Raw genomic sequence first — 25948 nt, forward strand, 5'->3', positions numbered from 1 at the left:
ATACTGAAAAGTGCTACTTTTCAGCACCGAAAAGAGTGCTGAAAAGTAGCACTTTTCAGCACTGTTTTTTCAGTAGGAAAAGTAGGCCGTTATGTTGATCAACTTCTCAATGAAAAGTTGATTGATTTGCAACGGAATTGCAAATATATATTATCAGTTCAAAACTTTCTTAGTTGGTCATATAAGTATTCTAGTTGACTTGTCCAATACCGTGATGCATCAAATCCGGGGCACCTAAGGCGATACAAAACTTCAAACTTTGGTTTGAATATGTTTCATTCACGTTCAATCCAAGTTCTGTCAGGCAACACGTCCTTTCATACAATATCTGCATTGTAGTGTTAAATATATCTTAAAAAGTTACGTTCAAATTAACGAAACATACCTTGTTTTTAACCTTGAGCAAATGTTCAAGCAACTCTTCAAATTCTGACCTTCTTGGTTCAAAATCCGGACAACTGTATTTCTTTGTCAAATATATGTTAAAAATGTATACGCTTTCTTATATATCACATTTTAAATAATTTTAATCACGTTTGTACCATACAGTGTTCTAAAAAGTTGCGCATACGTCATAATTGTCATTTTTTTACATGAACTGAAGCGCTTTTTGCTAGAACAGCATATTCGACAGTTTTCCGGCATAGAGCAATATTATAATCAGTTATAATGTTCTTAGTAGCAATGTTTGGAGGTAACATTTACACGAGTTGTAGGTTTAACTTTCCAAATATTCACACAAACACGTAAAACAAACGGTTTTTCTGTTATGTCCGGATTTTATATACTTGTCTGTAAATCCGGACAGTCAATTTAAAAGCAATTTAATTTATATATTATCTGCATATGTCATATCGGGTAGTGCTACTTTTCCCCGAATGTCGGTTCCCCGAATGTCGTTTCCCCGAACGCCAGTTCCCCGAATGCCATTTTCCCGAACATCCCGTTTCCCCGAATAACCCACTTCCCCGAAAAGTTTTTGGAACTCATAATTGTCATATATTTATACATTTCAGGGTGGTGAACGTACTGGTCATCTAATATGCAGCCTTCTTTATTTGGTTGGCGGTTCTTACGAGTTTTACCGTCCTCAGCATTTTTGGCAACATGTGTATAACCCCGAAAATTATCAAATACCTCCTTCTTTTGATTGCTTATCGTTCTTTCTATTCACCACCTCGCCACTGAAAACTATTTCAGCACCTATTTGAACTGCTCCACTTTTCGGGGAAACGGGTCATTCGGTGAAATGGCATTCGGAGATACTGGTCATTCGGGGAACCTGCATTCGGGGAACCGATATTCGGGGAAACGACATTCGGCAAAAAGTAACACAATCGTCATAACGTAAAACTGATTAAATATAATGCCGTTCACAATTTTGTGTCAAATACATCATGAAATATATACTTCAAGCCCATTATCGTGAATCAAACTTTGTTCGTATGTGCCTCGACTTTTTGAAGTGCATTTTTGTGCAACGGAGACGTGACATCTAAACTGTAACATCGTACATGATTATATTTTTAATATTTTTTTGGTAACTAGATTTCAAATGATACTTAAGGTGAAACAGTTTGGAATCGACTTCTAGGATTGCACTTAAATTTCAAAGCCACACATCTCGTGAAAAAGCATCCAATAACAGTGTACTCTTTATTTTGGCTCTCTGCACTAGCAGAAAACTTAAAATAAAATGATCTGAAACTTTTGCCAACTATTTATTCAGTTTAGTGCCTTTGAAAACATGAGTGAGAGCACAAGTCGGCCATTGTGCCGGTCATCTTTGGAATCCGAGATGTTTCACTTTAAATGATCAGCAATGTTTTTTTTTTTATTTACTAAATAGTTTATTAGGCTCATTGGAAGACCTTAACGGAGCCGATTTTTCATGTTAGTTGTTTACAATCTATTTACACATAGTATTTTTGTTAGTTTTTTGCACAAAATGAACAAAAATGGTGTATTATTATAAGAACAGTTCAGGCCTACAGGTGGTACACAAGAGCGACAGGACCCTACGTGACCTATTGTGCAACCTTAAAGACAAGGTTCCACCGGACGAGCAATCTGGAATATACCGGATCCCTTGTAAGGATTGTCCCGCGGCCTACATAGGCCAAACTCGCCGAAAAGTGAAAGTTAGACTTAAAGAACACAGAAATGCAGTATCGGCCAATAAAATTAACGAATCGAGTGTAGCAGCCCATGCGATAACATCCCATCATGAAATAGATTGGGAAAGTGTGAAGCTTATAAAGAGCGTAAAGAAAACTTCGCACTTGAACGCATGGGAATCTATGTTCATCAGCAACGACGAAGGACCGCTGATGAATGAAGACGATCCACCCATCACGTCGTGTCTGTTCAATTTGATAGATACGACGATGCAGTAACATTTCTCTTCGGACGCGTACGAACAACGTACGAGAAGCAATCAGTCGGACATTGTCCCGTAGATGGGCTACATCGCGCCCGAAACCGGTCGACAGAAAGGTAATTTTTAAGCTTTCTTGACGTTAGTAAGAACTATAAGTGTTATGTCTTGTCTCGCGTCGCGTTTCGTGAACAGTTCACAGTTGAATTTTTGACTTTTTGATGAAGTTATTAACGATTTGCATATAGAGCGCTGCATAAGACGACCCTAACCTCACTTATTTGACAGCTGCTGGTCCTGTTGTTTACGTTTCGGACTTTTTTTCCATCATTTTTTCATCTTCGCATTTCTATCACCAACATGCTGATGGTGACGATTTTCCACGGTAGGAAGATAGAATAATACGATCCGTGGGTATCTGCAGTGGATTTGACCTCTCCTCGCAGCAAACTTTCACGAAATTAAGAATGATTCGAAAAAAGTACTAAGTCAAAACTGTAAACAACAGGACCAGTACCTGTCACAATTGATGCGTGACGTCACAGTGCAGTGGAGTATAGATGATATCCATATTTCCCAAAACATCTCTGATGGGTTGCGGAGCTAGATTATCTCGTTCCAATTGTTGTAACAGGGATGGTCTTGTCTCTTCGAATTTCTCACATTGCCAAATAGTGTGATCAATGTCTTCGTAGCTCAGGGAACAATCGCAAAGGTTGGAGTTGACTATGTTTACTCTGAAAAGAGATGCTTTTAAAGTATAATGGTTCGATATTAGGCGAGACATATTTTTTACGAACAGTCTATTGCACTGTAATGTTGAAAACCAAGAAGAAAGACTAACTTTGGGTAGAATACTGTAACAGTATCTACCTAGTTCACTATTAGACCATTAGATCTTGCCAAGACGACAAAGCTGTCTGTCTTATGATTGCATAAACATCGCGAGCTTCTGGGCAATGTTGATACACATCACCATTTCGGGCTCCTTGCTTTGCAAGGGCATCAGCAAATTCATTGCCCTCAATGCGACGGAACCCACATAAATGTGATCGTATATTGGCGTTTGGCAAGCCATGCCACGGTTTCCTTAATGTACAAAGCAATTAGACTTGTTTTCGTAGAAACTCGAATGTTTTTTAGACTTTCTATTGAGCTTAAGCTATCGGAGCAAATGAGGTATCTTTTGGGTGGAAGAGATTTGATATAATCTACTGTAAATTTTACGGTTAACATTTCCGCTTTATAGATTGAACACGGAAACTCTAACTGGAAGCTTGCTTCGAAGTTACAATTGTAGACTCCGAATCCACAGTTATCAACTCCTAAAGAGCCATCCGTGAAAAACATCTCCTCTGCGTTAATGTTTGATAAATTCTCAAGGTATGCTTGTTTAGTTTGACATGGTACACGCAAAATAAAAATCTCTTACAAAAATTGCAAGGTCCCGCCTAATACAATCTCTGCATAAGAACAATACAATAATTGTAATGTGCCTACCGGCAGCTCATTGTATTATAATGTTTTACTTCATTTTATCCAACACATGCAAACATCCCCCTTTAAACTTAAAAGCACACAGCCATGTCTAAAAATAACTTCGATTCTCTTCAGGACGAAGGGGGATACCATTATGTGATACATCAGCTCCACAGTTTGCTTTCCTTCTTTCGTGTCTCGTTGACATTCGAATACAGTCGGGTCTCCAATTAAGCGCACTACTACTACGCGAACATTATAACTTATGAGAATTAATTTTATCTCGTACGTGCTAAGAGATAACTCAATGCTGTCTCCGATGGAGTTTCAGTACTCTTTGGATCTACCTTAAAGAGTTAATGATCATCCTGTTAGTTGAGAACTTGGCCTTTAGGGGTACTGTTTACAACATAATTTATATAACTATAATATATATGTATGGGGCCTCCACAGTTAATAACAGTGAAAGGGCTCATAAGAACGCTAAGCTGAGAAGCCGGCTTTATCCCAGCAGGGACGTAATGTCAGCAAGGAAATTATGAAAGGAACATGTAGACGCAAAATAAAGCTAATAAGGTACCATGGGGCAAGTGATGTAATGGAAAGTGTATAGTTGAGATTCCAATTCTAAAGACTTTAAGTTCAAATAAATAAGGTCGTGTTTATTTTTTAACTTGACTATCACCATATATAAGCGGTATGCTGAAATTGATTTTTATGTAAAATTGAAAAAAATACAGACAAAGCTTTTAAAAAATGTATCCCTTCTTTTCATTTGTCTCATAAATGGAGCAATTTCAAAGTTTATCATTTTGAACAATAAATTTAAATACCAACAGTTATATTTACGATTTCTATCAACTTTAACATTTGTTAAGGAATCCCAAATGAACAATCACATTGATAACTTGTAAACAAAGATGTTATGTAATGTTATTCTTGTCAGTTAAGTTTTCTTCTGTTTAATTATGTATGTTTAAGTGATTCGACAACAACTTTACTACAACATTTTCAATGTTATTTCTTACATTATGAGACAGCAATTGCAATCCTGCTCTGTAGATTTTTATTTATCTGTTAATTGCTTTTACGAAACTTGGATTTGACGTCGGATAACTCTTTGAAAGAAATCGTTTCTTCGTTTAATAAAGTACTTAGGAGATTTCTTATATTGATAGATCTATACCCCATTTTATGTTTTGAAATAGCTTTACGTTATTTCCATGTGTTCTCTTATATTGGATTTTTTCAATCAACGTCTTCTTTTTAATTGGCTGTCCGAAGTAGACACATTAATATCGTAATGTTTGGCAACCTCTTTTAGAGAAGTTCTATGATTTCTAAAAGCTTTGAGGCTTGAGTAAAGTGCTTCTTGGATTATCAGCACGTTCTTTTTTTCTATGATAATTGCAAACCTTGTTTACTTATAGCTGCATAAAGAGCAAACACAAATTCAATTTCTTATACTACACTTTTCTCTTACCCCAAGTGATTAGAAAATTGACGGTGTTTTAATCTAGTTATTTTTAGTTCAACGTCAAATAAATTCTAAAACTTTTTTTATTTCTGTTTAAAACTGTCAGAGAGGCAACTTAAAAGTGGTACAGAACATTATTTTCCGCATCATTTTTCCACTGAAAATGTAAAAATAAGATTGCACGATGCCAATTTGTTACGGAGTTATAGTTGACAGGTAGACAATTCTTTCTTATTATGCAATAATGGTTGAAAAATCTCAAGAATCACTTACCTATCGTAATTATATAAATGGTGTTAAAGGTCTACTCAAGATTTTAAAACGATTATTCACATATTCAGTAAAATATTAATTTCACTTTCCCCATTTACCCACTTGTCTCGCGGTAGCTTACAAAAGATGCAAGGTCCTATCTACTACAATTCCGGCATAAGAATTATACAAGAATTGTATTGTGTCCTCCGGTAGCTCTTCATATTTGAAGTTTTATTCCATTTTATCCAATACATGCAATAGCGTTGGGCAAATTTAACCAGAACATCGATTTAATCGAATCATTTTAATCGATGTTTTCAAATCGATTCGATTTTAAAGCTCGTATGAAAATCTACAAAAAAAGCTCCTAAAATAAGACCAAATGCTATTGTATTTGAGTATTTAATTCCTTCAAATTAATAACGTTTGAAATTAAAGATTCAATGCTTCAAAACTAGGTTTAAGATTTATCAACTCATTGTAAAATTCTAATCAACTTCATATTTGTTGAATTGAAACAAAAAATCGTATGAAAAAAATCGATTCATTCGCTTTTGAGTGATCCTAACATCGATTAATTTTAAACGAAAAAATCGATGTTCGGAACATTGATTCAAAATCATCCATCGCTAACATGCAAACAACGTGGAACGCACGAATTCATATCTAAAAACAACTCCGCTTCGCTTTTCAAATCAGTCGCGCCTCCTATTGAACGCATTCTCACAACGCGAACTTCAAAACCAGTGAATTTGGGATTTCATCGTTTCGGAGATTTTCAGAGGTTTCATTATCGAATAACTCGTGATATAGGATAGCACAGTACTATATCTGAGAAGTTTTAATAATCAGTACGTTTTAATTTTAAGAGTGAAAATCATCCTTTAAGTTGAGAACTTGGCCTTATATTATTTTATAAGATTCTTATGCTGCCCATAACTGCATGGTTGTCACATTCAACATTTTTGAAAATTTTGGGTTCGTACCGTGGAGAGTCATCAAATGATAAATACTTTCGATCAACTTACTGAAATCTGTGAGATTGTTCTTAAAATACCATATAATTTTGTAATTGTAACCGCATAACAGTCACATTGAGATTATAATGAGCCTCATAATGTAGTAGCAATGAAAGTTCAATCAGAATTATTTTTTGACTATTCACCTAGTATACGATATGAAATGTACAACATTTCAGCCTCGAATAAGCACTTTTGAGATCATAGTAATTTTTATGAATTTAAGTTTCCTCCCATACTGCCGTATAATGCACACTTGGTATTCCATTTACTCCATGCCTACTTTTATCGAATGTTGCAAATATGCAACATTATGGGCAGTATGGGACATGTATGTAACATATAATATCTATATTCACTAAGTTGGGCTATGGAACTCCGTGTGCTTGGCAATTTTTCAAACAGAAAAAAGAAGAAAATACTTCGCCTGTAAGGTTCATATTAATCTATTCAGAAGCAGCACTCTTACTGGCCAAGTTCTCAGCTAAAAGGATACTCCTCAAGTCTTCAAGGTAGGTCGCATCGTGTACTAAAACATCGCCAAAGACAGTACTGAACTATCTTCTAATACATATCATATATTCTGGGAATATTGTCGAAGATGAAATCCCATATATAACGCTGATATTTATTACGCACCTCAACCGTGTGTTTAATTGGAGACCTGACTGTAGTTACTTCCACTCTCCGATTTTGCCAACAGCAGCCGGGTGTTGTTTATAATAGTCTTCAAACTTACTCCTGTTAAGAGACTAATATAGCCGTGATAGATGGGGCGCCATATGATGGATGATAAAGGTAAGACTCCCGGTTCGATTCCCGACCGCGCGATATCTAAATCTTTTTTTAAATAATTTAAACGTCTCATGGCTGCGTCATTACGCAGCCAACCTGTTTCTCATGCATTTCAAACTCGGCGCGGACACAAGCGTATTTTTCCGATTTCTTTCGCTTCTTTCCATGTTCTTTGTTATACAATGCCTTGTATTGTCGACCATTACAATTTCTGTATATGCAACGATCTAATACAATTTCTGTATTAGAATCATGCAGAATTGTAATGAAATCTTACAGGCTCGGGTTGCGTGTAGTAACGGTTTCGCCAGATTTTGGACTAACGACGTATTGACGTCGATTTCAAAGGGGCGTGCTGGCACTTCATAATCATAAAAATTGTCCGAGCTAGGGGAAGTTGGCAACACAAGACATTCTCGGTACGATCGAAGGAAATTTGACTGTGGGTGTATTCTGAACAGTTCATCTAATTGGATCATCACTCTAGAAGATGTTATGTGACAATTGGCTAAATACCTGCAATTCAATTCTAGAAACCGAATGTTCAGCGGAAGGACACCAGCTATCACTTCAACCGACTGAGTATGAGTAGAATTCAGCAAACCCAAGCATATCCTCAGGGACTTGAACTGAATCCGTTCGAGTTTGATGAAATGGGATTTAGCAGTCATGTGAAAAATGAAAGAGCCGTATTCAATTACTGATAGGATAGTCGTTTTGTACAATTTTATCATATCCGACGGGTGAGCTCCCCACCATGTCCCTGCTATGACGTAGAAAGTTTATTCTTCGTTGACATTTTTGAACAACATATTGGACATGAATTCTCCAAGTACATTTTGAATCGAACCATAAACCGAGATATTTATAACAGAGGCTTTGGGTTATTCGAAGGTCATACAGATGTAACTGTAGTGGAGACAATGTTCGTTTATTCGAGAATACCACGATTTCCGTTTTTGAAGCAGAGAATTCCAATCCGAGGTTTTGTGCCCATATTGCGAGGTTATTTAAAGAGGTCTGAAAATTTAACATCTTTAGCAGTAGCCCATAAACATGCATCATCAGCGTATTGTACTAAAACACATCCGCTTTCAATGCTGCTATCTATATCACTAGTATAGAGATTGTAAAGCAGAGGGCTTAGAGAAGATCCTTGTGTTAATCCTAGTCATGAGTTGCGGACATGTTTAACTTGAAAGTTCTGATAGAAATGCATAGTTTTCAGCGACAAGAGGTTGAACAAAAAATCAGCTAACTGAACTGGAACTCCAAGCTTGCATAGCTTGTGGCATAGAATGTCAATTAGCACTGAATCGTACGCCCCTTTTATATCAAGGAAAACTGCAGTCAATGCTTGTTTGGATCGAAATGCGATTTGAATATCAGTAGCTAATAATGCTTGGCAATCTCTTGTACTTTTTGCGTGGCGAAAACCATATTGCGTCGGAGAAAGTAGTTGATTTTTTTCAGCCCAAACTTCTAGTCTAACGAGGATCATTTTTTCGAGAATTTTACGAGTGCAGGATAGCAAACCTATTGGACGATACTACTGTGATATACCGGGGTCTTTACCAGCTTTGAGTATAGCAACAACCTTAATATTCCTCCAGGCTACTGGAATGGATTTGTTTTTGAAGATCCAGTTGTATGAACGAAGAAGGAGCTCTTTAGCAGGAGTAGGTAGATTTTTCAATAGAGAGAATTTGATTCCATCCATGCCAGGTGAAGAATTATTACACGATACGTGAGCGTTTTTTAAATCTGTGAAGCTAAAATCCTCTACTAGATCCATTGAAACCGTATCATTTTCAATGAATAACGGCGGTTGAGTAGACACAAAACAAGGGCTAACGTTTTCAGCAAACCGATCGATCCAACTCAAATCAAATTCTCGAATATCCGAAGGACTTGGATTAAAGTTCCTCAGCCTACGCGCTGTTTGCCATAAAATAGGCATGGCGGTATCTTTGGTCAGAGATTCTACGAACTGCTTCCAAAAATTACGTTTCTTATTTTTGAAAATCATTTTACTTTTGGCCTCTAACTTTTTATAATTCAAGAAATCTTGCATCAATCCAAACTTTCGGAACATTTTGAAGGCATCTGACCTCTGCTTGACAATATCAGTACACTCTTGGTCCCACCAAATTGTGGGAGCCTTAGTTTTGGAAAGTGACGAACGGATTGGCTTAGTTTGCGAGTTTTCGGCTGCCATCAAAATCAAGTTTGTTAGGAATCCGTGCAAATCCGGTTCCTGTACTGAAACGTTTCCAATTTCTGTTAAAATTGTCGAGGAGTATTTGGACCAATCAATATGTTTTGTCAGGTCATAGGGAACCACTAGTTCCCTTTTAGAGTTTGTACAAAATGATATGTGGATCGGCAGATGGTCGCTACCAGCAGGGTCATCAACAACATCCCAGACACAACTTAAAGATAAATTCGATGAGCACAGTGAAAGGTCGACTCTACTGTTACAAGATGGAGGACAGGCTATCCGAGTTACTTTCCCTGTGTTTAACACTGATAGGCGAAATTCGTCTAATATGTCGTAGATCATATTAGCTCTACTGTCATCTTTATCTTCCCCCCACGCACAACCATGGGAGTTAAAATCTCCGAGTAGAAATACAGGATGAGAAAGTTTGCTGACTAACGTTCTTAAGACACTAGGTATCAATCTAGCTGATGGAGGAATATACAGGGAAGCGATTGAAAACACCATATTGTCAATTTCAATTTCAGCCGCAACCACTTCGATTGGATTAACGTTTGGTAGATCTATACGACGAAATGAATAACAGTTCTTTATACCCAACATAACACCCCCTGCACGGATATCTCGATCATTCCGAAGAATATTGTAGTTCTGTAGATAAAAATTCAAATCCGGAGTAAGAAATGTTTCCGAGAGCGCGAAACAATCAACATTTAGCTTAAGTAAGAAGCACCTTAGATTTGCTATTTTTGGCAGAATACTTCTGCAATTCCACTGGAATACGGAAAACTTCTGGTTTAGAAGTGAGTTAGCCGTCGATAGATACTAACAGTCCAAGGAGTGGCCATGATGAAATCAGTTTTTTCAGAAGGATGTTCAATATGGGTGTCAGTTTCAGGAGGATCTCTGTCCAAGCCGGAGTTAGCTGGAATATCTCCGAAAATAGCTTAACTATGTGGGTAACTGTTAAACCTACAGCTGTAGAGGAGTTTTCTGTGGAGCTGGCCACTCCAGGGAGGTTTGGAAAATCGGATTCTTTGTTTTGAAACTCAGGAGGTTTCTGGGAGGGTTGTGACAGACGAGAGGTGGATGGAAAATCAAGAAACGGTGGGTGCGAGCTAACGGATTGATGTTGTCGCGAAGCCAACGGTGCAACACATGGTTGATGATTGGAAGATTTGCTAGTTGGAACATTCATTATATTTTGAGACGACAGAATGGAATCTGGCTGATGATCGGAGGATTTGGTTCTCTTTGATTTTTTTGCTCGGGTTAACTTTTTGCGTTTCAAGGATTCCGAACGGCTACATACTAACTCATTTTCATCAATGTCTGACAGTTCACTAAGCGACGCATACGGGTTTTCATGACAGAAGTCGGAGTTAGGCAAATTACCGACTGTTTCAGCATAACTGAGTTTGGATTTTTGCCAGATTCGTGCTGTGGCAAATTGGGCACGCTTTTTGTAAGCAGAGCAATCGCGGTGCGATTCATGGCTCTTTTTACAATGGAGGCAGATGTTTCCTTGGATTGGACATGTGGCATCGTGATGAGATTTTCCACATTTCCCACAACGTGCTTTGTTCGCACAGAGTGGTTCCGTGTGGCCATACCGTTTGCATTTGTTGCAAAGCATAGGCTTCGGAGAATAGATTCGAACGGGGATCAAGACATTTCTGATTTCGAGAAAGTCCGGCAAGATTGTTCCTTCGAACGTCACCCGGATAGAATAGGAGGACTTGAAAGATTTTCCATTTTCATCATCAGATGCAATGGCTAGCTGATTGCATTCCAAAACTGGAACCGAAGGGATACGAGGTTCTTTGAATTTGCCAACACCTTCATCCTTAAGGTACGACAGATCCATATCAGCCTGCTGAATCACGCCATCGATCTCCACTAAATTGCATGGAACATATACTCGATAGAGGCGAGACAAACGTTCATTAAGAGCAACATTATTTGCTTCTTCACGATTGGTCAGCACAACGCGGACCTTGCTGAAACCAATCTTTCGGACTTCCTTTACAGTCTTGAAATTACTGTAAAGCTCTGCAGAAATCAACAACACGTTAAGCGGTTTATCTTTTTGCCGGAGGAACACTTCATATGGACCATTTGCTGATGCCGGATAGCAACGATGGCGGGAAACAGTAGGCTGAGGGTCTGTGCCAATCAGTTGAGGATCGGCTACTGATGGATGATCGGAAGAAATTTCTTCGATGATTGGTGGCATCTGAGAGGAAGACCCCTCATTGCCAACCATATTTTGCTACCGAGACCAATCTCGTGCAACCAGTAATGGGTTGCGAAACAATGCGTTCCCACGACAATAGAAAGCACAATAGATACTTAGCTTTGAAATGAGTCCCTCGAATTGACCTTCACACAATAACACCGCACGGAGTTCGAAAGCAGAATAAAGGCTAAACACAACCGATTCGATCGAGAGTTGAAGAGCGACTGATCAGCAATGTTAAAGTTAAACTTAATGAATAAAAACCAAAGTTATAAGCTTTTATTGCGACCTTTAAATGATGAATTTCATTGGAGTTTCCGGATATTGATACTGTTTGGATTTTAATTCACCACGGCAACAATGTCTTACAGAAATCTCTTAGAATCATACAATTATAGCTGTTCAAATACCGATGTAACCCGTCCAATAAGAAACAATATCTTGGATCACCTTGTATGTAGCAATCCATTAACCCCGGATGTACCATTACCCCGAATCCCATCACCCCGAATGCTATTCCCCCGAACTTACAATTATCTTGATATAATGACTTTGATGACATTTCCTCATGATATTGGAATAAGGGGTAATAGCATCCGGATTAATGGCATTCGGGGTAATGGAGTAGAATCATTTTGTTTGTAGTGATAATGTTAACGATTCTATCACTACTATTACAAATATATACAATAGTAAAATAGAACAATGTTTAACCTTGGCTAAACCATTATGTATAGTAATGGATAAAACCAGTGCTGTGAATGGTAATAGTAGTAGGCTTGAATTTCGCGAAAATCACGTGGCTTTCCCAGTACAGTAGTTCACAAACGTGAATCTCATCAAGTAGCCTATGTTGGGTGCATGCATTTTCTAAATCAGTAGTGTCACTGAAGGCTCTAAATGCGGGAAATGCAGCGGGACAGTAATTTGGGTTGCCCTTAGCAACGGGTATTTTGCTATTTTCAAGGCTTTTCGCCTACAGCAGCGGTGGACGTGAGTTTCACTGGCTTCGCTGACTGTGATTAGCTTTGCTTGGCTGCTGTCGAGTGAATTTCAAGATTTTTCCCAACCCTGGATAGAACTCAAGCGTAAAGAGGGTACATTTTTTTAAAAGTGATCGTCATATGGAATACCTTAAAAAATATGTTCAATTATGTTTGTAAACAATCTGATAATGCAAAAACAAATTTTATGAGAATCTATCTATCTTTCTATATATGTCTATCTATATGAATAAAAATTAAGTGCGAGGAATAAGTTCGGGAAAGTCTACGGAATAATTGGGAAAACGGGTGCAGACTTATGTATCATTTTATATGGGGGATTACATGACGTATTACAACAGCCTACTTGATAGCAAGACGAATTTTGCCGGGATCACTAGTTTATTATAAAATACTTGCCATGTCAAATTGTGGAAAAATTTAAACAAAATTATTACACGCAACAAGGCAGAAACTCGCGTTGAGTATACAATTGATGGACGTAAAACATCCAACATCTCAGAAGTCGGTGATGTATTCAACAGTTTTTTTTTGTTCGAATCGGCACAAATCTTGCTTCAAAAATACTAAAATCCAACGAATATAAATGAAGTAGTTGGCATAATAAAAGCACTCCATACGAAGCAAAGCTGTTGTCCAGACAACTTTTCAGTATATTTCTTGAAGAGCTATGCCACTACATTTGCGTATATAATTGTTGGTATTACAACAAAGAGTACTCCGCGATTGCCTAAACTTCAAAGGTAATACCTGTTCTGTTCACATATCTGGCATTGCGTCTGACCCAAGTAATTTTCGACCTACTTCCATTTCTAGTAAAATTTTCGAGAAATTATTGGTGAAACAATTTGTCAACTCTATAAATCATATTGTTTTATATTGATATCAGTACGGGTTTTGAGAAGGCTGCAGTACAACAACAGCAACAGTCGAACTTGTAGAATTCCTGCTTAGTAAAATTTACAGTAAATGTAAAGTTGGAAGCCTCCTTGATTTGAAGAATGCGTTCAAGTCGTAAAACTATAATCAACCACTAACAGAGTTTTTTGTGTGGAGGTAAATGTTAAGTATTAAAGAAATGAAAATGAAGTTAAGCCTTGCTTAGTACCTTCACTATTAGGAACATCAACCCTATTTCTTACATTTTTTTTATTTAATAAAGTCGAACTCACCTGAATGCCGCAAGCCGTAGCTATCACAGGTCTCGTCTAGGATGCTGCTATCATGTGAAGCGACGGCCGCTGCAGCCGTCCACAGGTCCCGCGGATGGGGATGGGGGTGGTGTGAGTTCAGCCGATATTCGGTCCCCAGACGGTACTCGGAATAGTAATCTGTAGGCAGAAGAATTCGATTAGCGCTAATGGGCGACAGCGGCAATGCTGACTGCATTACTGACCATTGTGCAGCGCCGAGGAAGTGCTGTGGTGAAAAGGATTCACATGGGAAAGCGTAGTGACCGACGCCGACGCCGACGAGGACGAGGTCGTGGATGCCGTGGTGAGGCTCGTTCCGGATATCGAAGTAGGCGGGGATGCTATACTTCGTTTACTATTAGTGGTAGTGCTGGCCGTAGTGTTGCCGCTGGTATTTCCGTTCCCATGGTGATGATGACCATTGCTACTGAGATGGTTGTGGACTAGGTCCTGCTGTTGCTGCAATTGCTGCTGCTGATGTTGCTGTATTAGCTGTTGTTGGTGTTGACCGTGATGTGGATGAGGATGATGATGATGGAGGTGGTGATGGTGATGCTGCAGGAGATAGGCCGCCGATGCTGGAGACGACAGCGAGGTGGAGAGAAAGTCATTTGCTTGGGCCTCTTCGGCAGTGCTGTTGCCAGCGACTATCAGCGTGCTGCCGTTTGTTCGATTGTCACCCCCGCTGGCAGCCAGGACAACAGTCGTGGGGGATGATTTCGACGAGCTCGGGGAGTCTAGGACTAAGGACGATGCGGTCGTGCTTTCCTGCTGTGAGACAGATTTTTACAGGGGAAGAAGAAAGGAAAAACCCGTGAGTTCAATCAAGTTCATCATTTATCAAAATCCGATTTCTTTTGCTTAACATGAATGCGCCTTACAAGGAGCAGGTATGTTGTCTGCACGCTTGTCTTCTAACTAAGTTGAAAGGGAGCGTTTATGATAGCTTGAGATTGGTTTTTGATATTTACTGGTAATGCAGCAACAAGTCTATTAATCATGGTTGGTTTTTCTTTAACTGGTGTATTTGTTTTGCGATTGATGTAGCATGGTAATTGTGCGAGAGTTTGTAATATATATTGTAATTAACGCTGCATGGTAGCATTTAGTGGCATATTTGATTTTAGATTAAAAAGACATGCGGGAATAGCGCACTTTTTGCGTTTGGGAAAGCGCGGGTGTTTTCATTTGATAAGGTACCGTGGGGTAACACGGTGTGTTTCGTAGAACAAGTTTATTACAAAAAAATAGGTAAGTCTGAAACTTCTCCACAATAAAGTCTAGGTTTCTCGCGTTCATTTGCTGCTAAAATCAAAATAATCGGTCGGGGGGTCCAGAGTATTTTTTTTTTGTTTGATTTCGAGAGACTTCCACATATGTTTGAATTTGCCTATCTATGTGCTTATGTACATTAGGGCGGTTCAAAATTAAGAAAATGTTTGAGAATTCAATCTCACATATGTTCCTTACTATCCTTACTATAAAAATAGTGTTCTGTGAAATTTGCAGCTTTCTAGGTGGTGATTTAAGATGGCCCAAAGACAATGTAGGTTTATATGGAAATTACTATGAAGAAATTTTGAGGTATGTTCCAAACTCGCTTGTACTGTAATCTAAGTACAAACTTATTATACCATTGTAAAATCTCATTCTTCAAACCATAATAAAGAAATTTGCTGAAGAGAGAAATTCAATTCGACAGATAGCAGAAGAGATATTCATGAGTTTGTTTGCTATTATTTAGCTTAACCCCTCTACCGGCAGCTTCATTTTTTCAGCACAAAAATATATTTGAATCGCGATTACTTTTTTGTTTCTCTATATTTTTCCACCATTTTTTCACAACTTCTCAAAAAACTCTTCTACTTTTGGAATCTATGTCGGTATTGACCATTTATCAACTGGTTTTAAAAATATTTCGGTGTTCCTTGGGGGACCGACACTTCCCATATAAAATTTCAATATGATGTTTTAAGAAGTTTTCAAGATCTCGTTACGGCTAGAATGGTACCAAAAACATAAAAGCTCATTGCTCAAAAACATTTACACCGATTTGTTTAATTTCTTTACGATAGACTTTCATCAAAGTTTAGGTTTGAAAAGCGAATAACCGAATATGAGAAATAATCTGTAGCTAGAGATAATTACGAGAGTTATGGCTATGCGTCGGTCCCCCAAAGAATTTTGGAACATCTCCGAGTATAGATGACCAATGCTCAAAACCGATACAGAATCTGAAAATAAGAGAGTTTTTTGAGAAGTTGTGGAAATTTTTTTCAAAAATATTGAGAAAGAAAAAAGTTATCGCGATTTGAATATTTTGAAAAAATGAAGCTGCCGGTAGAGGGGTTAATATGGGGTTACAGTACTGCAAACAAGTACAAAAATCACAAACCCATTTTAGCCTCATGATGTTAGTTTCTGATCTTTTCATAAGCACTATGCCATCAAGAAAATAACATAAAAAATACAAGATTTGAAACTTCTCAAATACCATCCAAATTAGCGTATTTTTCAGCACCATGGGGCAAGTATATTACATGCCTCATAACAAGGTTTATCACATGCGAAGCCCTCTACTAGTTAATAATAACTGAAATTGTGTTGTTTGAAAGGCGGATAAGTCACTTTTGTATCTAGGGGTCATGCACAAATTACGTCACGCTCCAAGGGGGGAGGGGGTTAAGCAATGCGTGACAAGCCTTACAAAATTATCGGAGGACTCATACAGAAAGTGTGACAAAGGGGGGGGGAGGGGTCGAAAAAATTGAAATTTAGCGTGATATAATTTGTGTACCATCCCCTACGAGTAAAAAGAGAAATCTCGCATAATTTATGATCTCGTCCTAAAAGCCATAGCTTGTTATTACTGAGCAAACGAATGGATTTACACTTTATTTCACAATGCTACGACGAAGAGAAGATCCTCCTCTGTGTCCAGCGGTGACAGTTTTTATTTTTGTCCGTTTATCTGCTAAATAACAACGAGCTACACACTCGGTTATCAGAAGGGTGAATATACATAGAAGCCAAACCTCGAATTTTCAAAAGCACAAGTCTAGAGAAGCAGACAACCGGTAACTCACTGGTCACTCGCTGGTGGCGACTAATCAATAAAATGTTCAACGTAAAAGGTTGTCAGGTTCTCAAGATACAAATCTACAAACAAGCTCTTGAAAATTCGAGGTTTGATATCGATGCATCTTCACCCATTAAAAATATTTCCTAATAACTTCTTACATCATTATGGCCAATTTAAGTACGATTTTCAAGGTTTTTCGTGGACAATAACTAAAATGACGTTTGAGACAGTTTTGCAATTATGCGTATATCATATGTCATATATGCTTATTACAGCTCTTTAGAGCAAGAACAACTTTACCTTCCAAGCCAAGGTGTTCAAATGGTTTGATCTTGCAGTTTGTCCCGTATCTATGTTCAACGCAATGTGTATCGGTACAAAAACACATATTCATGAATACTTCACACAAAATAAAAAAAAATGTTCTGGACCCCCCGACCGATTATTTTGATTTTGGTCGTAAATGAAAGAGCAAAGTCTAATTGTTTTTAGTTCGAAATTTCAGACTTACCTATTTTTTTGTAATAAAGTTAGTCCACAAAGACACCGTGGTAAGTGAATACAGAAAAATCAATAATTAACTTCATTGTTATGTACAGCTAATGTTGGATAATTCCTAACGATATTTTATAAAAACACTCTTAGTTTAAAAATATTAGTTACTTTTACTCTGGAATAACAAACTGAAATACCGTAAAACGGGGTATCTTTGATAATGCGGGTAACTTTAATAGTGCGGAACCCACCACATACTAAACGAAATATCATAATTTCTGTTAATCGGTCAAGCAAAACAAATGCAAAACTGAAGAATATAAGTATGACACTTCATGTAAGAGCTATTTCCATTTGAATCGAGAACATTTGAGGCTTTTTATACGGATATCAAAAATTAACACAATTTTAGCATTTTCGAAACGCTTACAAACAACCTGTTCTATGATCACTATTTGATGTAGTTTTGAATAGTTGGCAACTTATCTTTGACAGCCTGGTTATCATAGAACTTGAATACGGTCTCAAATCTTTTAGCGGAAAGCATTTTCACAAACTGGGACCATTTTTGTAATCTAAGTCAGAAATTTCCATATAACGTTAAACGCCCAGGGGTATGCAATGCCCTACAAATGTTCGTAGTTTATTCAATTTTGTTCGATTTATACTCCATTATCAAAGTTACCCCAAAACAGAAAACCGACTTCCGATTATATGAAAAATTATATATCCATTAAAAATAAATCTTTTGGCAATCTATCAACTGCAATCGATAGCCAGGATACCAGTACTTGTTTTAAAAATATAAATTATAATTCTTTGAAACAGCATGCATAAATATTCAAGTTCTCTTCGAAAAAACTATTAAAGTTACCCCGTTTTACGGTACTTCTATTTTATTTATGAACATGTGTGTATCATCTGTCTAGAACAATTTATATGGTCAAATAAGGTACGATACTATGCGTTCAATTGGAAAATTAGTATATTTTGCTCTTTTACAACTCAACTTAGATAAAACACGAAAAGCTTCGTGTACTTGATATTATTATTCTTTTACATTTTTTTTATGCCAGAAAGGTTAAAAAAACTTTTAGGTGGATTAATTCAAATTTTCTATGGTCAATTTGACAAATTTAAGCTGGGAATGGAAGAAAATAAAGGAAAACAACATTTGCGGATATTTAAGCTTAATAAAATTCTCGTAAGCAGTCTGCCAATAAATGATAACAATTCTTGATCCACTTACCCCACCCCATTAAAAAGTAGGGGTAAGTGTACCATGTCCAATATATTTGTATTTATTTATAAAAATCACATATTTTTCATTGTGATTCATTCAATTAGAACTGAAGTGCTCACCATGTGTCGAAAAAAATTATAGAATTCGATTTAAGACAGAGATACAATGGATTTTTGATTGATGGAAAACAATGTTGAAATTAATTACTTTTTGCAGCTAACAAGTTTGCTTGTGTTAGTGTACGTGTAGTACCAGTTTTGCAATAGTATCAGTGTGGGCATAAGAATATAACCTAAAACAAAGCAATGGCGCGAAAACATTACACATATTCAAGCATTTATGCTTTATATTGACAAATGATCCACTTACCCCACTGATACACTTCCCCCACTGTACCTTATATCGAAAAACGTACTTTACTTTATTTTTATTTTCATGTTTTTTATCGTTTTAAATGAAATAAAATTTTAATCAATCTACTATCAGTATACTGGCTGATATCTATAAGTACAGTACTGTACACAATAAAGTAGGCATTGATAGTTTTCCATACAAAATGGTCAAGTTTAGAGGCCCGGCTTCTAGTGCTCCGATTGGTTTGTGCGCACATTTAATACAACACAAAATTAAAAACGTTTCAAATACAAAGCTTTGAGTAATTGCAAAATGTTTTAAAAACAGTAAGTCCTAAAAATAATATGCTACAAACTTGATACTTTTATATCAAATTACAGAAGAACGTATTGCTCTAAATATTGCAAAGTCATTCTAATTCTAATTTGAAGTTTGTCGGGCTTGTGATTAATTGTTCAAAAACCTTCTCAGCAATATATTAAAAATAACGTGTGGAATACGAATGAAAAGTCTAATATTAAACTTGGATTCCTAGCTCCCTCCCCCTTAAATCAGTTACAATCATATGTCAATTATCAAATATTACTCTCAAAGCAGGTAATGGATGTTTTATTACCTAATGGGATTTGCGATACAACAAAAGCCTCAATCATCAACCGCAAATCAAGCGAGCCCCTTGGGTTATACTCACACTCGGTTGTGTCTATTCATTCTAACTTTCCTTCGGGCAGTACCTTAAGATCAGTAGGGGGGCTATTGAAAGAAACACCACCTCAAGTGTGAACCCCAAAAGGAAAGGACAAAGGAAGTCATGTTCACACCTACGCACAATGCATTTCTTCCTCCGGCCTACTTTGTCGTCTCACTTCCCCACCGTACCAAAAAAACCCGTAATTGTTCCGATAAACAAAATTGGCCACAGTAGGCGGGCGCTGATGAGCAGCTCTAGGTAAGGTGTCCTTGTGTGTTTTGTGCTGCCCTCCTCGATGGAATGACAAACATGACAATGTGTAAAACAATATGTGAGGCCCTGTTTTATGTCCTTTATGCTGCTCACCGCCAGGGTTGACACAAATTCATTAGATAATTGACCCGATGATGCTCCGTTTGAAGTGTCAAAGCCATTGGGAAAATGATGTCTTCATTCGTGTCACCTTTAATATTGATGTATAGGGAAAAAGTTGTCGCTGCCACGTGGAAGGTGAGATAGGAAACAATCGGCGGCAGTTATCGATCACACTTTGCTTAACGGATAAACTGTCGTCAATATCAGAATTGAAGTGTAACTAAACTTGAATATAATTTCCGCCGGAGGTGAGTGCACAGTTATTTCCTCTGTGGGATTGACTCTGCTGTTCGTTAAATGCTATGCCGTGCGATTTCTTAGCATGATGCACCGTAACTTTTAAATCTTGTAGTCGTTAAATTTGTGCTCTCAAGAGGTCTACCGAAGCTTTTAAATAGTTTTTGCATGATAATAAATTTTCAAGCTGTTAGTGGAACACCTATAAATAAATGAAAAACTGAATGTAGTACTATTCCATTTTTTTCCACTATGTATCCTTTGGCAGATACGTGAATTTTGACCTCAATTGTAAGGCCGTCTTCAGTATCGTGTACTAGACTCATCTAGTTTTCACATTGCATAGTTAACAAATGATCATGTAGGAAATTCCCGCCTATGGAAACTTGCTTGGTTATTCTATATTAACACCTACCCTCTCTTTGTACCCCTTCTTTTATCATCAATGCATGTGATATCTCATGTTAAGGTGATTATATAACGAAGCCATACCTCGAATTTTCAAGAGCACAAGACTTGAACCAAACAGCGTTCCGCGTTGAAAATCTATCCCATTGGTCACCACCAGCAAGCAAGCAATTTGATTGGTTTTCAACACGAACTGTTGTCAGATTCTCTCGTCTTGTGCATTTGAAAAATTCAAAGTTTGGCTTCGTTTTATAATCACCTTAAGCATTGTAGAGATAATTTTTAACATTTCAAATAAATCACAGCAAGCGTAGATCGCTACTGCACCGTTGTTATATGACCGCAAATTACACCAGCGCGATAAGAAATGGTCTTCAAAATCGCACATAACTTTTGATCAAAAAAACAAACACCTCTGATTTTTTCATATTTCGAGTAAAACTAGCTCAGCTTTCCAGTGATTAACAGTGAAAAATGTTTAAAATCGGTTGTTGCGAACAAGATTAAAACTAAATTTTTCCGATTAAATCCAATATGGCAGCCAAATTAAATATGGCCACAAAATATTTTTATTATTCCAAATGAAGCTCCTATGTTTTCTCTTTCTAAAACCATGTTATTGTGAAGGAGTTGTTGAAGAAATTTTCGAGTTATGTCAGTTTAAGTGAGGCATGAATTGGCAAAAATAGAGGGGTCCTTAAAAACTGTTTCAATTATAACTACCGAGGGGTCCAACAATTTGACCAACTGAATGCAGTTTCTTTACTTAATCGACAGGAGCCGTCGAATGAGCAAATAATAATTTGCATTTCAATAGACCAAGTGTAAATAGTGGGCCGGTCTCAGCGAGAATTACTCAGTTGCTTATCATTTTAGTTAGCAAGAAAAAATAAAATTGGAGTTCATGCTTAATAAATCGTAAAGGGTTCAATTCGCATTTGCTGACATTGAAAAACACTGAAATAAAACTCAACGGTTGACTTGAGTTGATATATATATATATATATATATATATATATATATATATATATATATATATATATATATATATATATATATATATATATATATATATATATATATATATATATATATATATATATATATATATATATATATAAATATTATGTAAATGCTTGGCATCAAATGCGAATGTTGTTTGAAACACGACTGCCTTGATGACATTTGCTAGATGTTTTCTTCAATCATCATCCATCATTGAAAAAGCAAAACTACTATATTCAATTTTGTAACATGTCAGCAATTGCGCCATTTAGCAGCAGCTCTATATGCAGGGGAATGAGGAATGTCGTATTTCCGACGATTTTTTACAATTTATCTGTAATTCGGAGACAAAAATGATGTACTACAATAATGTTCAGAAATGACAAAGGAATGATACTACGATTGAACTTTTACGATTAGGCATGAGGTTCTCGTAGAATCTCGTAGAACAAAAACTGTAGAGAAATGTATGTTTTACAGGTACTTTAATGAACAGAAATCAATTTTATGAGGTCAAAACCATCTCTTATCGGCATACAGTGTTCTCAAAAGTTGTAAAGTACTAATAATACGTTCAACCAGTGGTATTTATTTTGATTTTCATTTTTCCAAATTCTCGGTAGAATTTTTTGAATGTAAAAAATAGCCAAAAAAACACAATTTCGACTTGAGGCACCTCCTAATCTTTTCCAAATTGGATGAAAATTTGTCTGGTAGTTTGTTTTAGTATTGCAACTAGGACTTGGAGGTGACTGGTTGAATCCCAGAAATTTTGATTTTTGTGAAACTGTCTAATAAATAAATATGAAATGATGTCACGAAATTTCACTGTAGAATTCAAAATAAAACAGAATTCTTCAAAATAGATTATGTGGCTATACTCGATAGATCGTTCATCTGGTGTTGCATATAAACTTTGCTTTGTATCCGCGAACTTCAACCACTAGGCTAAGAAAGATTGCAGTCACATAATTTTCAATTATTTAGTTATTTTATAGCATTCTTGAAACACATTCAGCATTAATTGTGTTACAATTATAATAGGATTTGCATTTATTTTTTAAATTTTATTTTGTGCAAATTTTGTTAGGATTTTTGTTATTAATGTGAAGATGCATCGAAGCTAAACCTAAAATTTTTTAGAGCCCACTTCTAGAGAACTAAACAGCCGTTCAAGCTGAAAACTTAATCGATTGGTCACCACCAGTGAGTGACCAATCGATTAAGTTTTCAGTTTAAACCGCTATCGGGTTCTTTAGATTTGTGCTCTTAAAAATTTGAGGTTTGGCTTCGACCATCACATCTTCACCTTAACGAAACTTGTTTTATAAGAACTAGTAATAAAAAATCATATCAGAGGAACACATGTTATAATATTGTTTCATCCGTATGGTCGGGGGGCAATATGGCTGAAACGAATTATAGAAATGTGGACGGGCCTGGTGTAGCGGTTAGAACATACGGCTCTCACGCCGAAGGCCCGGGATTGAGTTCCATCCCATGACGAAACAGCTATAGTGACGACTTCCTGCGGATGGGAAGTAAAGCCTTAGCTCCCGAGATGAACTAACCCAGGGCAAAAAATCTCGTTAATAAAGATAAAAAAACATTGAAATTCAGAAATTCAATATGAAACTAGACATTAACTATTTTCGTTCATCAGTTGTTACAGGCAGACGTGTTTTCCATCTCTCCCGTGATCAATAGTGTGTAGCTGTTCTATTGTTAGCAGATCATTGTTGGAGTTGCATCGATTTTAAGCTAAGTATTGTTCGATCCATAGTTGCTTTGGCGAGACAACAGGGAGGCTTTTTATTAGAATTTATCGCTAAATTCCGCTCGTCTATTATTGCAATGGGCGAAGGTGGGAAAGATGATAGCACGGAAAAATCTGAACCTCAGTCAAGACCCCCCAGAATCCGGGTATATCCGGTAGGTGCGAAGGGTCCTTTCGTAGTCTATTTTCGGAAGATTGAATTATTGAACAGAAATTCAATTATTGCAACAAAACGAGCAAATCAATACGAGTTTTGATTGTAAAATATTTTATGGGGATATATTTAAGGCATTCTCACAAACTTTCAGGCTGACATCATGGCCAAATCCTTGTTTACAGCTATAAGTTTATGGATGTCTATCAACACCACACTAAGCATGATTCTGGAATTTCACATTATTTTAATATAAATAAACATTCTTTGAAACAAAAAAAATCCTCACACATAATTTGACAATATGTAAGAAATATTACGTCCATTTATTCACCCTACTGATCAATTTCATCCAAGTTTACGGTACCAACGAAAATTCAAACAAAGGACAGTTAATGTTAGATTAAACACTAGACAAAAAACGACAAATTGATGTAAGTTAAATAAGACACACTTGTAAAACACTATCAACAATTAAATAAATTGCAGTTCCCCCAAGGAAGACAAAATACTCGTATGTCAACTATGGGTTAAATTAAAACTCGCTTTAATAATTCCAAGATTGCGTAGCCGTAAATTCCACAATTAAAATTTGATTTTGTAGTCAGTTTTAAACCAAGAATCTGGAAATGGAATAAATTCTAAACTCCTCAAAACCCCAATATCTACTTACACCACGGTAACTTAATTTGTAGAATGATTCCTTCAAGAATTAATTCACAGTTTCTCCAGGGATTTCTGCAGAAAATTTATTAGGAACACGACCAGGATATTCTTGGTAAGTTAGCAATATTTAGCAATATCTCTTGGAATTTGTTACCTTTGCAGTTCTTCCAAATTTATATCAATTGATTTCTCCAGTATAATTGTATGGGTTACAGAACACAAAAGCAGTGCAACTGCGTTCCAAGGGACCATCGAGTTAGCCATGAAAACCAACTTTTACTATGGTTCTCTAACTCGATATCGAGATACGGAATATCGAGTAAGGGAGAGTTAACTGTACTTCATCAAATACTACAGCACTCATTTCGCTAATTCCTTCATTCTTCTTTTTTCTGGGGTTATGTTTCAACTGGGACAGAGCCTGCTTCTCATCTTAGTATTCTCATGGGCTCAAACAAAAATCAATTATTCATGTTCTTTGGCAGTAATTGACATAGGGTCGGTGTTCCCTTAGTGGACAGTCCCCTATAGTCGCACTAGTGACTTTTCACGGCCGTTTTGCTATAAATCTTTTCAAAACATTTTTTGACATGAATGTCAGGACCTATTTATCTAAGTACCATTGATTTACATCTTGATTTTGCTCAAAAAATGATCGAAAAATAATTTTTGCTTAAAATTTGAGCTCCCTTGCGCCTATAGTAAACCTATTGTTCCTATAGTAGCACTACTGAGAGAAACTATTTTTTATTATGCGAAATAATTGATTGAATTAAATCTTTTTTTACATCAAACGAAAGCTTAAGATCCACACTTTGTAGGAAAAATATAAAAGTTTTGTAAAAATACGGTTTTGATAAGTATTTTGCCGACGCCGTGATGCTAGTGCTACTATAGGAACAGAAATTAGAAATAGTGCTACTATAGGCATATGTATTCCTATAGTGGCACACGCGATAATAAATACAAACATTTGAGTTTTCGTATGTTTTATATTTTTCCCACAAAACCAAGATAAAAAGCTATCAGATGATGTAAAAATAATGACGCTAGCATTATTTTTCGATTTTATACGAATTTTTGTTCTTAGCCGTGCGGCTATTGGTACATCGACCCTAACTAGTTATATATGAGAACTCATGTGTAAAAAAATAATTGCTTGTGGGCTCAACTTAATATTTTTGAGATTGTTTAAAATGTTTGTGACTACTCCATAGTTGGAACATTTTAATACAGCGCTTTCATCCCCTTGAGCTTTTATCAAACAAAACATAAGACATGTAGGTTTGACCTTGAAAGCCAGAAAAATTTCCAACACGAGAAGATCCGCTGTCATCCTCAGCATGGTTTGGCTGAATACCGTTTACGCAACATGGCGCGTTTGACTGAAGCAGTAAATATC

At 36.7% G+C, this 25948-nt stretch overlaps 1 protein-coding gene across 1 annotated transcript in view; it reads right to left on the minus strand.

Moving 5' to 3' along the window:
- LOC5569524 (ETV5-related protein Ets96B) overlaps positions 1-25948 on the minus strand; it is a 64417-nt gene that overhangs the window by 28704 nt on the left and 9765 nt on the right. The window contains exons 2-3 of the mRNA XM_021848329.1: positions 14263-14830; positions 14039-14197 (exon numbers count right to left, since the gene is read on the minus strand). Coding sequence (XP_021704021.1) covers positions 14039-14197; positions 14263-14830 — 727 coding nt within the window. The remainder of the gene's footprint in view (positions 1-14038; positions 14198-14262; positions 14831-25948) is intronic.

This window comes from Aedes aegypti, chromosome 2 (assembly GCF_002204515.2).
Source record: "Aedes aegypti strain LVP_AGWG chromosome 2, AaegL5.0 Primary Assembly, whole genome shotgun sequence".
NCBI lineage: Eukaryota > Metazoa > Arthropoda > Insecta > Diptera > Culicidae > Aedes > Aedes aegypti.